The 14,287-nt window shown below is 46.5% G+C and overlaps 1 protein-coding gene across 2 annotated transcripts in view; it reads right to left on the reverse strand.

Moving 5' to 3' along the window:
• Positions 1–14,287, reverse strand: part of LLGL1 (LLGL scribble cell polarity complex component 1) — a 64,675-nt gene that overhangs the window by 45,828 nt on the left and 4,560 nt on the right. The window contains exons 2-3 of one of the 2 annotated variants that reach the window (XM_032960957.2): positions 8,853–8,944; positions 4,580–4,677 (exon numbers count right to left, since the gene is read on the reverse strand). In XM_032960957.2, coding sequence (XP_032816848.1) covers positions 4,580–4,677; positions 8,853–8,933 — 179 coding nt within the window. In that variant the 5' untranslated portion in view covers positions 8,934–8,944. Of the gene's footprint in view, positions 1–4,579; positions 4,678–6,962; positions 8,432–8,852; positions 8,945–14,287 lie in introns of those variants that run through there. The other variant, XM_032960958.2, reaches the window with a different exon arrangement.

The raw sequence follows: 14,287 nt of genomic DNA on the forward strand, positions 1-14,287 counted from the left end.
ATAACGACTTATTGTTGGTAGCTTAGCTGATTGGAGAATATAGAGTTTATTGATAACATTAAGGTAATTTATATTTTAGTTTTTATTGGTTCACTATATAGTACTGTGAATAGCTCAGATGTGTAGGCCTTGACTTCAACATAGTCATTTCTGTGACCAGTCACTAGCTAATCACTCAGTTATTTCAATGCTAAATTCGCCTAGTTATTTCAATGCTAAATTCTCCTGTTTGATTTGTACTAAGTGCCTCGGTGAATGTGTATGCTCTGACTTTAACGTAGCTATTTCTGTGACCAGTTACAAGCTAATCACTCAGCTATTTCAATGCTAAATTCTATGCTAATACCTTTGTCAAGGGGTGCCTCTGCGGATGTGTATGCTTTAACTTAGCTATTTCAATGCTAAATTCTATGCTAATTCCTTTATCAAGGGGTGCCTCTGCAGATGTGTATGCTTTAACTTTTAACATAGCTATTTCTGTGACCAGTCACAAGCTAATCACTCAGCCATTTCAATGCTAAATTATATGCTAATTCCTTTGTCAAGGCGCTTTGTTTCCTCTCACACAGCTTAAAGGTCGTGATCTGAACGTGGCTCTTTCACTCCAGCGCTGTCCTACCAGACAGTCTCGTCCCTTCACCTGATGAAGGCCGCTTGTGTTGTGGCCGAAACGTCGTGAGAATATTATTGTGTTATTTTATTTGATCAATTTATTATTTTATTCTCATTCTACGTGACTTTACCGAAAGAACCAAAGAAGAAGTATTTGGCTCGTTGTATATTTCCACGTGATCATAAGCCACTTTGTCGTTGGGCTATCATTTGTGATAGCCAGGTCGCACCTGAAAACGAGACATGTAATTCAGTGGGCCTAACCTAGTAAGGTAAAAAAAAGTAAATAAAAATAGCCACCACCCCCCCACGACTCTTCTCCAAGCTGATCGCATGGGGGTTAAAGCACGCATGCCCCGCTCTCGTGCGTGCAAGCGAGCGCAAATCGTCAGACGACACGAGCCTCTCTCCTGCGGGGCCCCCTTTCTGCGTCTCAATGGTCGGGATAGGGGAGGCCTCAATGAATCACCGCAATGGCTCCGAGCGCGCAAACTCGGACGCGGTTTCCCCGCTCGCTCTGGGAGGCCCGGCAGCCTGCGCTTGTGGTGGCTGCGGCGCTCTTTGCCGAGACAGTCTTGCACGAGGGGTCACAAGTTCAGCCTCCACAACGTTTACAAACGTTCTGATTTGTTTGTTTGTAGAGGCCAGAATGGCTGAGAATGACCTTGACTGAAAGGCTATTTTCAGGCACCATTTAAACTGAATGTAAAAGTCTCAGGAGAAGATGGAAACATATCGCAAATCAGAAAATTAGTTGTTTTTTTAAGTCACTCTCACTTGTACGCTTGTAACACATCACATGTACTTTAACAAATGCACAGAGGGTAAAAATACAAGCCTTCGTTATTGAATGTTCATGTATGTACAGATGGCTGGCGATCATTCTGCCCCACAGCTGCCCACTATTTCGTTTGGGGAATTAAGAAAATTAAGAAGCTCGCCATCTGTTCTAAAGTGGAGTTTAACGACTTTTGTAATCGATCGGAGGAGGCCGTGTTCTACGCTCGCCTCAGCGTCTCTCCACGACCCACCAACCCCTACTCCTGGCCCCACTGGGAGTCGGGCGCGATAAGAGACCATTTCAGATAGACCAGCACTTTGTTTTTCTATGGGAATCCTAGAATAAAGGTCAAAGGGTACAGAAGCAGCCCCAGAACTGCTTCCTCGGCCAAAGCTGGCAGACGGGCCACGACTGAGTATTTGGCCTACTCTTCCACATCTCACCACCGTGGCACCCTACCACCCAGCCAGCTCACGCCCAGACACTTTTCTGGACCCATCTCTCGGCGCTTGTGTCAGCCGGAAAAGACATCGCTGGCCAGTGGAGGAGATGTTATTGTCGTTTGTCTAGTTACACAAGTAAGCAAGTTGCGATAGTTTGTTTAAATATGATTCTATAGGATCGGACTTTACAGACACTGCTGGAAATGTAAATCAAAGGGAGTCATATGTCTTCAATATTATTAGGAGCATGCAAAGCTGAAAATTATTTCATCTGCTGTTGACGGAAGGATGCCATCAATATGGTATGATATGAAACACATGATATAATATAAACATCACGTGATGTATTTATGCTCACGCAGCAAGCAAAATAAATGTTTCTAAAAATGAAATTAGGCCGGGTGGCTCAGTGGCCGAGCGAGTGGCCCGCAATCGGAAAGGTTGCGAGTTCATATCCCTGGTTGGGGATTCACTCAGCTCTTCATCCCTCTGAGGTCGATAAAATAGGCACCACTTTGTAGGGACATCAACGGTGGTTGCCCTATGGATTAGACTCGCCTCTGCCAAAGGAATGTGGAGTTTCCTCCACTGGCTGAGAGCTGCACACGGGAGATCAGCACAGCCTCCTTGCTTGCTGAGCAGGACATGACTCTGACGTTTCTTTTTTTATATTCAGCAAACAAGATAACGTCTTTAAACGTTTTTTAATTTTGCTTCTCAAATCCCAGGTCTGAGCTTGAATGCATAAAATTTAACCAGACTTGCAGCCGATTCACTTTATACGGAGATTCCAAACTTCAGTTTAATGCATAGTATGCTATGATGACCAATATTATCCATATAAAATATTTTTTGGGGGGTTAGATCCCACCGTCACCCAACACAGCCGATTAGTAAGGTTTATCACGTAAATAAAACGTGCCAATTAGTTTACTCCTTCAGCACACCGGCGTGTTGGAGAGTAAACCCACAACATTTACAATTCGAGTACTGTGCGTTTCTCTGGTGATTACAACCAGCCTCATCAGGCGTGCAGGAAAATGTGGATTTTATTTTGCCATGGTAAAAGTGGCCCAACCTTGGCCCCCTCCAAATGTCTCACGAAAGGAGTCCCAAGGAGATTTAGTCGAGTTCGCTGTTATTGTTACACGGACGATGATCCCCTTTAGCCGGTCGCGTGAGCAAAGCAGCAGCAATACCAAGACGTCAATATTGCAGAGAATTTAGTGAAGTTTCCTTAACGGTGATTATTGTGCAACTAACAAATGAGATATTTGACTTAAATCAAATCGTAAAATGTATCTCCTCTTATAAAAAAACCCCACACTTATGCAAGCCTTTCAGCTGTCATCAACTTCCATATGGTGCTCTGGTCAATTTCCTTGAATATCACAGAACTTATATTAAACTGCCACAAGAAAAATAACCCAGAGATGAGATTATATTGTTTTAAACCCTCAGTAAAACAAACCAGCTTGAGAACAAAGCACCGCACTCTGTCGACGCCAGTGACAGAGAGAGATGCACACTGGGCTGTGTTCCGGTCTTTGTTGATCTGTATATTAACAAAAAAAACTAGCAAGGTTTTATTCCTGCAGCTTTAATTTCCTGATTGTTTTTGTTTTGGTAGGATTGCAAAGGCAACATTTAAACGGGCATCCCTCGATTCAGAATCTTCGTGTTGTTATTTTCACTGCATGGCCACATTTCTCTGCTGGGCTTCCCTCTCTCTTCTCTCTGCCCGCGAATGTTTTCCTTTCGTGCAACGCCAACGTTTGTATTGGCTCGAGCGCAAAAACCCACCCACCCAACTACCAGCATTGGCTTGAGATCGGTAAAGTCAATAAGCAGGCGAGTGAAGCTGGAGACCGCAAGGCAAGTTGAAGGATTGGAAGAGTTTTGCTTTGGAGCCAACGCACACACAGCTGCTGCTGCTGCCTATGCTCAGGCCTTGGAGTGCATTTCACAGAAGGAATTTTATTAACAGGGTGCCGACGCCAAGCCAGAGGATTTGTCTGACCCGTCGCTGCTACGGCCGTCTTTGAGAATATCCGGATAACTCCGATATTGTATTTAACATCAAAAAGGGTGACCGCGTTGGCTAAAGCAAGCGCCGATACCCCGGATCAAAGAAGTGAACGAGCATGACTGACATTCCAGGTTTAACTCCAGACCCAAGTTCAAATGGCTGGATGATGATTGTAAAGAAATAACCATCGGACTTGGTTTTCATTCACTTTATCCTTGCTCAGCACTGACAGCATGTATAGGAATACCTCCAACTCTCTCCTCTATCTTTCTATACATCTTTCAACATCTCCTCTCTCTCTCCTCACTCTCTCTCTCCATGTTATTTGCATTACTGTATCATTCCACGTATTGTATCACTGTACCGCTCAGCCACGCAGCCAAAGTGGTTTGTCATTGACCGATCAGAAGACGCATTATAACGCGTTTCCGCATTACAGCGGTGCGCGGTCCGCATTCGTGAAAAGTGTTCCCCTTACGGAAGAAGAACCGCGTTACGGTGACGACGTGTCGTGGCGCGAACGCCATAAGCGAGGGGACTCACCGTATTTTCCGAAGGGAACCTCGAGGCTGGGAATTGATAACGACTGGAACCTTACTGCTGCCAGACCCCCCCCTCCTCCGTTCCCCCCTCCGTGTCTCAGCGGAGGCGGCGGCGTCACAAAGGGCCGCCGCGCACGACGTCACGAAGGAGGCGGTGGCGGCGCAAGGATACAGCTTGAGGGCGCCCGTCTTGGTGCCGATGGCCATGAGGCGCAGGCACGGGTCGTAGGCCAGGGCGCTGGGCTGGCTGGGGAAGCCGTGCTGCATCGTCTGTGGGCACACAGCGACGGGCGCCACCTTCATGAAGCGGAGGACGATAGCTGGGCACGCCCCAATTATTTATTCGGCAGGAATTCACGGATTTCTGCCATTCAGAATCGGTATCTGTATTTAGACTGCGGGATGAGGAGGAATCCTATGAGTTATGAAGCGCTTTTTCACAGTAGTCCGGTAGGGGCGGTTGGTCGACAGGTTACAACACCAATACACAAGCAAATAGGAGTGTAAGTTGTACTTCTATACATTATGTATATTTATTATTTTTAGTGACTTGCCTTTTCTCTATTTCCTCCTCGATCGTTTTTTTGTATTGTTTGTTGTTGTAACTTGCTGACCATCCACCCCTACCTGACGTGTGAAAAAGAGCTTCAGAGCTCATCCGATTCCACCTCCAGTCTAAATAGAGATTCTGATTTAAGGAATCGATTTCTCCAACGAGCATCAGTTCAATTACACGACCAAATCGGATAACATAAAAATCTCACCTCTCATCGCGTGTGCCGCTGAACGGGAGGTGATGGGCGAGAGGGGGCTACCATGCAATCACCGCGGCCCAGAAAATTGACCACGACAAAAATAGATTGCAATTTTTGTGTAGATGATTTAACTTGGACGAACGGTCGCAACTCCAGAGTCAAGGAAACGCCTCGGTGGCCACGGCGGTTAGGAGATGTTAACTCGCCTGGTATACAGGCCCTGGTGCGTTCCATCCCAACCCTAGCCACCGCTAACATCGATGACGAGTAATATCCAAACCAGTCCTGATGCATCCAGCCACTACCCAATCCATTCGGCAACCTGAAATGAGCGGTGTGATGAGAAATGGGCAGGCCTTCATGCAGCAGTGGATTGACTAAGAGCTGTGAAGTATTACTTGTGATATTACAGCACAATACTGACACAGACAGAGTCCCTGTGCTAACCGTCCCAGGGCTCTTTTCAATAAAAGTTGCTTTGTAAATGGCCGGGGGGCAAGCAACCAAAATAACGAGGCGGCATTTTTTTCGAATTCGGCAATAAAACAACAATATTTTAAAAGCCACAATGCATGTGAATACAAGACGGTCGGTCCTTAACAAATAACGTCACGAAGCGGTGTTCTTAAAGAGCTGCGTGCGGATCCGGAGCCACAGGCTGCTGACCCCTCTGTCACGGGGAGCTCAGCTGTGGGCGGCTTTAATGCCGTGCAGCGCCGTATTTGAAACGTCGCTCGTGGCAGCGGAAGCGCGACGGGGTTTGCCGTCGTCTCCGACACGTTTTGATCTTCCGTTTTAACAACATACATGACGCACTTCGGACAATCCACCCCTCCCCCCGCAACGGGCAAGCCGGGCATCGATCTCGCAATGATGACTCCGCGGTTAGCGAGCGGGTGGGCTGACCCCGAGACTAGCGGGCTGCCCTTCACCTCACGATCCACGTGACCCGCATGCAGTAAACGGAGTGCGTCCGCGTGAGGAGGACGTGGGCTGCGCTTGCGTCGTCAATAGGAGGGCAGGGATGGTTTACTCCCGGAATCGTAAACCATGGAACGACAACGGCATTACTCTTACACAGGAGACCAAACACCGGAGCACTTCACCTCCCAATGGAGTCCCGTGATGCCCTGGCTTTGAATTTGCAGTGCTCACCGAGTTATGAGTCACAGTGCACGGCTATTCGCTTTCATCAGTTTGTTCTTCATTTTATTAGCATTATGGAATGACTCATGCAGCCAACTATGGCTGCAAAGTTTGGTTGTACTTGTTATGTATATCGTTTATTGTTAAATTGGAATCACAGTTCCTATGATCACTGTTACATTGTTTTTATAGCTTTACTTTGGTGATTTTGAAAACGTTGTGGTTTAGCCATGTGTGTTTGTTGTAGTACAGAGTTAGCCGCATAAATTTAATCTAAATTGTCTTATGGTTTTTATTGTTTGACTTGCATCCCACTGCGATTTTTGCACACAGCGTTGAAATGCGGTGTTTTTTCGGGAAGACTTTGCTGTTTTTTCCTGGATTTTTCTGTTGCGTGTAGTCACTTTAAGATGTTTCTTGTTCATGTTTTTGTTTTGTTGCGGTTGCACCCGAGTCAAGAGCCGCATGGCTCACAGGGTTATACCTAATACATGAAACTGAAATTTCGATATTGTTATGAGCTTTCCTTTATGTTTAAATTCAATCTATACTTGTGAGCTTAGTTTTTTTAAACGTACAGCACTTTGCGATATTTTGATATGAAATGCGTTGCCACATTCAACGTGCCACCAATTTCGGGCTGGGGCCCATTACCCGGCTGGTGATATACAGGAACCACGCAGCACACAAAACTCGACTCCAGGTTGGTTTGAACAACCTAAACACGAAACAAACACAAGGTGTCATTTAAGTGTTGCACCGTATACAGTGGACTTTAGCCATTTTTGAAGTGAGATAACAGCAGCACGATGTAGTACTGTACGTAACGCGGGATGAGTGAGCCGAGAGAGAAATGAGACAAGGACATCTGTGTGAGCCTTAGATTCCTTCTGGCAAGCACGGTCACGTGCTCCTAGTGCTGTAGTGTTACCCTAGCGATCATTATCAGGCGATGTATTTTGCTAGAAGTTACAAAGATCCCCCGTATAGCCTTAAGACTTTTAGGGCAAGTGCTGTTAGTGAGAAACACCTACGAAGACCGGCACGGCACACGAGGGGGCGGGTGGCCAGCACCACGCCCGACTGCCTTTGTCTCCCCTGTGGCGATGTTTACATACTGCACCAGGTACTCATTTCAGGCTGAGTCGACCTAGGGGAAGCCCAGGATCGGTTTAGATAATCGTCACCGATTTTGGCCATGAACGGGAATCTAACCCGGGTCGCAAGGTTCCAACTGCAACCACTACACCGCAAACACAAACATAATCACTCGCATCAGCGTGGAGAATATAAGTAACAAAATGATTATGCAGATTATATGGCTCCTTCATAGATCATCTCTTCACGTTTTTACATAATCCATCAGCCACAGCATTTTGGGAGGGGATAATTTCAGCAGCAATGATTCAGTAACAAGCAGACTCTGGACTGGCTTCGACATTCATTGTTTTTTCAGTAGAGTCAGGGCTTGCTTTGCATCAGTGCTCCTCAACTGAAGGATGTAACAAATGTGGCGAATCAGAAAGTTATACAGGCTGAGCTTCTAACACCCTGGGAGAAACTCACGATAAGTATATTGGGGGCACCCCAGAGCTGGATTAGGGGATGCCATAGCAGAACAGTAAACAGAAAATACAAACAGGGAGACAATGGTCAATTTCATTGGATTAAAACCGCTGATAAAAATCAGGAATGGATGGCAACTGGACGTGTGAATGGGAGTTTGTATGTATAAAAAGATCCCCCTATAGCCTTTACCAGACTTTTGGGGCAAGTGCTGTTAGCGACCACCTATACAGTCCGGCACGGCACACTTCTGAGTGGGTGGCCAACACCACGCCCGGCCGCCTTTGTCTTCCCAGTGGTGATGTATCTGTATGTTGAATTTATTTCGCACCATATGTAGCCAACCACATTAATCCGAGGTGCGGGGGAAGGACAACAATTTAAACACAGGGTTGGGATCGAACCCATGTACTCCTACGTACCAGGCTAACACTCGCGTACATTTTGGCTGGCAGAAATCTTCTTCGTGTAGAAAAAAGTTATTGGGAGGCCAAGATTGATCGACTGGCAGCTCAGGAAATGCTTGAGCTATTTTCAGTGTCAACCTCTCACCCCGACTGCCCATCCCCCACCCCCCCAAGGCGCTCCTTCCCCCAACACTTCACATCTGCCACGCTAATCGTGACAGCAGCGAGGCACACACAACTTCAAGTTGCCAAAATAGACTAAACATGTTTTGTTTGACCAGGTAAGGCTCACTGAGCTATATAGCTCTTTTTCAGAAGTGACCCGGCCACAAATAATAGCTTATCATTTGGAAATCTATAGCAGCCAAGTACTCTAAACGACTGTTCATTCTAAATATGGAAGGGAAATTGGAGGACATGGAGAAAAATCTACACGACCACGGGGAGAGAGACACGCAAACTCCAAATATACAAGCGTGAGGGTCGGGATCGTACCCACGACCACCTGCACGCCAGGCAAGGGAGCTAACATCGCTGAAGTTGCAGTAGGGCGGTGTCGTGCAGCACTCGCCTTCTTGAAGGCGATGAGCTCACTGCGTGCTCGGTCACGCTGAGCATCGTGGCTCTGCCGACGGAACCGGAACTTCATCATGGTGGCGGAACCTGCACCACGCACACACACAGGCACGCACGCAGGCACGCACGCATGCAGGGTCACGCACGCAGTCTGGCCAGGTCAGGGGTGATCCGGTCACAAGTCCACACCTGACATATTGGAGGGGCCATGCATGACACACTTTTATACCGCGTCTGTTAGCGTAGTGTCCACGATATACTCTTATATAAGCGCACAACTTTATCTGTGATGAACGCTGCACTTTCCGTCGTTTTCATGCAGGGGGCGCTGCAAACCTACGTGTCCCCTGCATGAACGACGGAGGCGCAGGGACAGATGTTCGATTACGTTGGAATCGATCTGCAGACGGCGGTCTTCTCGCACGGCAAGTCTTATCTCGATCCCGAAATCCCAACAGGGTGAAAGTCCGCATCGAACCGAACCCCCAGCAAGATCATCTACTTAACGAGAGAAAATTCACACGAAATGTCCGTTTCAATGAAGTCTTCCAGATGTAAAATGATATAAGCTTTTAAAGAAGAAGTAAAATTATCTAAATTTTGATTTAAAGCTTTCGTGACTGCAGTAATTCATATTCTTAGTTCTTTCGGTAAAGTCACGTTGAAGGGAAACAATAAAATAATAAAATATATATTTTATTGTTTGCCTTCAACGTGACTTTACCGAAAGAACTAAGATTATAAAATTATCTAATTCAAAACATAATACAATTCAAATATGTTTCATTTTAAAACTTCAAAACGGAGCATCGGGTGCTTGCGTGAATGCGTCGTTCGTGTGCAATTTCTTTCGTAACTGTCCTGGCCAAAGGCTGCAAATGGTTACAAGGGGCGCCGCAGGTACCCCCGAACAACCCCGAGTTCATAATAGATAAACAACAACTTCGGACAATTTCATGAGTTATTATGCATTGCCACGAAGCGTTATGGGTAAAAGAAAATATCAGCAGATAAACATTATTTGTCTCCATGGAACACGTGTCTTAGTCCATCCACCTATTGACTATCCAGACCCAAATATTATGCAGCAGCATTTGTTTAAGTGAGCAAACGACGCACCGGTTTTGACCTTCTGGGTCTCATCAGCAGTCAGCCTTGTTAGTTCAAGGCTGACTGATGAGGGCCACTTGTGTTGTGGCCGAAACGTCGTTATTTTTGTTGTGTTGTTTTTTACCTACGTGACTTTACCGAATAGAACCAAAGAGTATGGATCCTTGCAGTCACGAAAGCTTTAAATCTAGAATTGTTAGTTTAACACGTAGGCTTTCGCGACCAATATTATTCATAATAAAGGTTTTTGGGTTAGATCGCGTTATTTATAAATGTGTCGTAACCCTCCACCACCCGACACGGCCAACCAGCAAAAAAAAAGTGTCACGTTGACAAAAGACAAATAATTCACTACTTTAGCCCACCGGTGTGTTGAAGAGTGAATCCACATTTACAGTACCTAAATTATCAACAGAAGGTGTATATCGGATTAATTGTTTATGTGGCAGCTGCTACATTGGACAAACGGGACGTAACATCAGCGTAAGACTAAAAGAACATCAGAGAAATATTAAATTATCTCAAACACAACTGTCGGCAGTGGCAGAACATGCTTGTCAACAAGGACACTCAATTGATTTTTACAATGTTGCAGTGTTGTGTAAAACTAATTATTACTGGCAAAGACTAATTAGAGAATCCATTGAAATTGAGAGGAATAAGAATAACTTTAATCGCTCTGACAGCTACAGGCTTAGTGCGGCCTGGAAGCGTATTATTAAATAATACACATTACATTTTGATTTAAAGCTTTCGTGACTGCAGTGATATCTATGTGTGTTGTTTTGTTGTTTCCCTTCGGCGTGGCTTTGCCGAGGAAGCTAAGAATATGAATGCACATTACAATTCCTTATAGGGGAAACACATACTAATTAACGGATTACTAACATAGCATATAATCACTAACACACATTACAACTAATTACTAATCTACAACTCATTACTAATCATAACCAATGACTGATTACTAATCGATTATATAATTACAATACCCCCCCTCCGCCTCTAATCACTGCACCTGATATGAGTTAAGTGATGACGTTACCCTGCTGCTCTATATAAAACCGGGAGCAAGCGAGGGCTTTACCATTCTGGCGAATTACCCGATGATGCTGGATGTATTTACCAAACGGCGTACTCAAACTGTAAATGTGGATTCACTCTTCAACACACCGGTGGGCTAAAGTAGTGAATCATTTGTCTTTTGTCAACGTGACACTTTTTTTGCTGATTCGCCATGTCGGGTGGTGGAGGGTTACGACACATTTATAAATAACGCGATCTAACCCAAAAACCTTTATTATGAACTAGAATTGTTAGTTCAATGTTAATGTGCCATTTTATTGAGGGACTGTGCGTTGTCTTGGTGTGGTCTGGGACTGGTTTTGTTGTTTTTGCTGCCTTGCCCGAGCTTGTATTTGCTGTTCAAATTTGTACATATACGACCAAGAACCCCAATGAGTCTCAAAAGATGCACAGCTTGCGTGTAACGTGTAACCCTGGTTACAAATTATTCCCTTCACATCCGCATCCCATGAACTCTGACCCCAGGGACCGTCAGCAGCACCAGGCAGCAGGCCATAGAAGACGCACAAAAAACACTACAGCTGGGGGGGGAGGGAGGTGAAGGGGAGGGGTTAAAGCAAGAGGGGGGGGGTGAAGAAATACTCCAACCGTCGGCATTGGCACTGAACCCAGACCAGCAGCCGCTGCCGCCACAGTGACCCATCTGCCTTAATGACCGTGGGCCGTGTGGATTTACGACCAACTTGGGTATTAGCCCACTCGGCGACCCGGCCGCCTCAGATTGAGATCGTCTCCCGACTCCATCTCCACGCTGTCGACTTTAATTTGTACGCTGACGTACGGAATGGTACGTCAGGGTGAGGAGCCTCTAACTGCATGACAGCTGTGGGATCTGTGGGAACTGGGATCTGGGAGATCTGTGGGATCTGTAGAAACTGTGGGATCTGTGGGATCCGGAGCTAGCGATGTGGGGATGTTGCAGCGTCGACTACGCAAGGCACGATGGCATCTTCATCTCTTTTGCTGGCAATCGAACAACAAAGACGGTCACTGCATCATGCGCATTCAGATGCGCTTCTGCGGGCGTTTGGAACGCTCTTCCGCTGTTCGGAAGCCACTGGAGCTATGCACTTTTAAATCATCGAGATTGAAAACTCAGATTTTTACAACTGATTTTTGTGTTTAGTTTGTCATCCTTCCCTCGCACCTCCGATGAGCAGGGTTGGCTACGCATGGTGCGAAGGAAGTTCAACATACATGACAGTCATTTTGGAATCGCCACAGGCTATGTATCAGAAGCACGTGCGGAGAGGTGGGGAAATTCTGTGCTGAGTTAGTTCCACACACACAGAGGGCAACCCATGAGGGCACGCTCATATTGTATCTTTTTATCTTATATAGATTTATATCCAAGGTGCTTTACAATTATTAAATTGTACGTAAGATGAGAGCGGCTAAAGTAAAGAGTGGGATTGTCATTAAAAGTGGTGGTGTAGTTATGGTGACAGGACAGGCGGGGTGGTGAAGGAGGGGTAGTGATAGGGGGTAGTAGTGATAGGGGGGTAGTAGTGATATGGGTATGGGGAAGTGTTAGGGGTAGTAGTGATAGGGGTTGGGTAGTGATAGGGGTCGTGATAGGGGTTGGGGTAGTAACAGGGGTTGGGGTAGGCCTGGTGGTAGCTGGGAGGCAGAGAGTAGCAGCAGCAGCAGGATGGGCTAGGGGAGAAGAGATGGGGGTCGCGTTAAGGAAGGAAAGGAAGCCGCAGGGCGAGAGAGGCACGGTGGGACAGAGTACTAACATGGAAGAGAAGCAGGCTCAGGTGGGGCAAGACCATGGATGGATTTACATACTCGAGTGAGAAATGTAACACATTTTAAGTAACGGGGAGAAATGAAATTCCCAGGCTGTGAACAGAGAACAGTGTGAATATTGTGGAGACGTCGCACGGGCATGCTGTACACGCGGGCAGCAGCGAGAGAGTCCACAGAGAGATTGTGGCCAGTTGAGAGAGAGGGGGGGGGACGATTTTTGGGACAAACGGAGCAGAGTGGAGAGTGCTGAAGGAATGAGCTCAGGGTTGAGCGCACCTGTGAACAATTAACCGAACGTTGTCATGACGGCAACTTCTACTCGGCTGATGCGATGACGTTAATTCGTGTTCCTGTTGAGTACGGTTATCATGGCTGGCCTTACTGAAGGTTGCCACGGCTGAAAAGATCACCTCCGTGAGTCGTTGGGCACTACCGCCCAGCAATCAAACAAAGTTCATTTTACTTAAACACGTGGGAGCCTTTTGTGGCACACATCTGCCACCCAAAGCGCCATCATCACATGAATACTCATCAACATAACCAAAGACAATTCTATACGACGGTGAGAGAGAGAGAAACAAATACATAAAATGTGTAATTTAATTAATCCGCAAGCGGAAATGCAGAGATAGTCCAGCGTGCAATCGCGGAGATGATGGCTGACGAGGCCATCAACCAACTCTGGGGATCTACAGAGGGAGGAAATTCAACGGTGGCATTGAAGCAATCCATACCGCACATCAACTCAAGCCATTTCCTATAGAGCATATATATTTATTTTTAGTTACTTGCTTACCTTTCCTCTATTGTACACTCCTATCCTGTATTTCGGATATTTTTTTAAATTATAACTTGCTGACCAACCGCCCCGACTGGACATCTGCTAAAAAGAGCTTCATAGCTCATCGGATTCCTCCTGCTGCTGCAGTCTAAATACAGACGCCGACTCTGTTGCAATCCATCCGGCCATACACAACAACAACGACGACGATGATGATGACAACAAGATGATTGCAACGATGAATGTTAAGGCAGTGAAAAGTAACGCGGTGCAACGTTCAACCCAATACGATGACATAAACACACTGCACTGTATACACCACGCTTGACTTAGCAAGTCAAGCGTGGTGTATGACTTAGCAAGTCAAGCGTCACTGACATAAGCGCACAACTGCTGTGGAAGCAGACGTGGCAATAGTGAGGAGGCTCGTGGAGGGCGCTGCTGCTGGGCAGTTGGAGGCGGTCGCTCTCCAGCAAAACAACAGCGGAGGGCTGAGAAGCGACGCTTACAAAAACGAGTTGAGCGCCGGGCGGCTTCAACGCAGCGAGTTGGCACAGTTTAGGGCGCAGCTGGCGCATCTGTCAGTCGTCTCAGCCTGTTAACCCATGGGCACCTGCAGGGTCTGTCTCGTGACCTCCTGCCGACAGCGCGCCTTCGACACTTCACGTGGCATTCAAGTGCACCGGCCTGGCACAAGCGCC

This window comes from Petromyzon marinus, chromosome 26 (assembly GCF_048934315.1).
Source record: "Petromyzon marinus isolate PM22_M1 ecotype Great Lakes invasive population chromosome 26, UKy_Petmar_22M1.pri1.0, whole genome shotgun sequence".
In the NCBI taxonomy this organism is placed as follows: domain Eukaryota; kingdom Metazoa; phylum Chordata; class Hyperoartia; order Petromyzontiformes; family Petromyzontidae; genus Petromyzon; species Petromyzon marinus.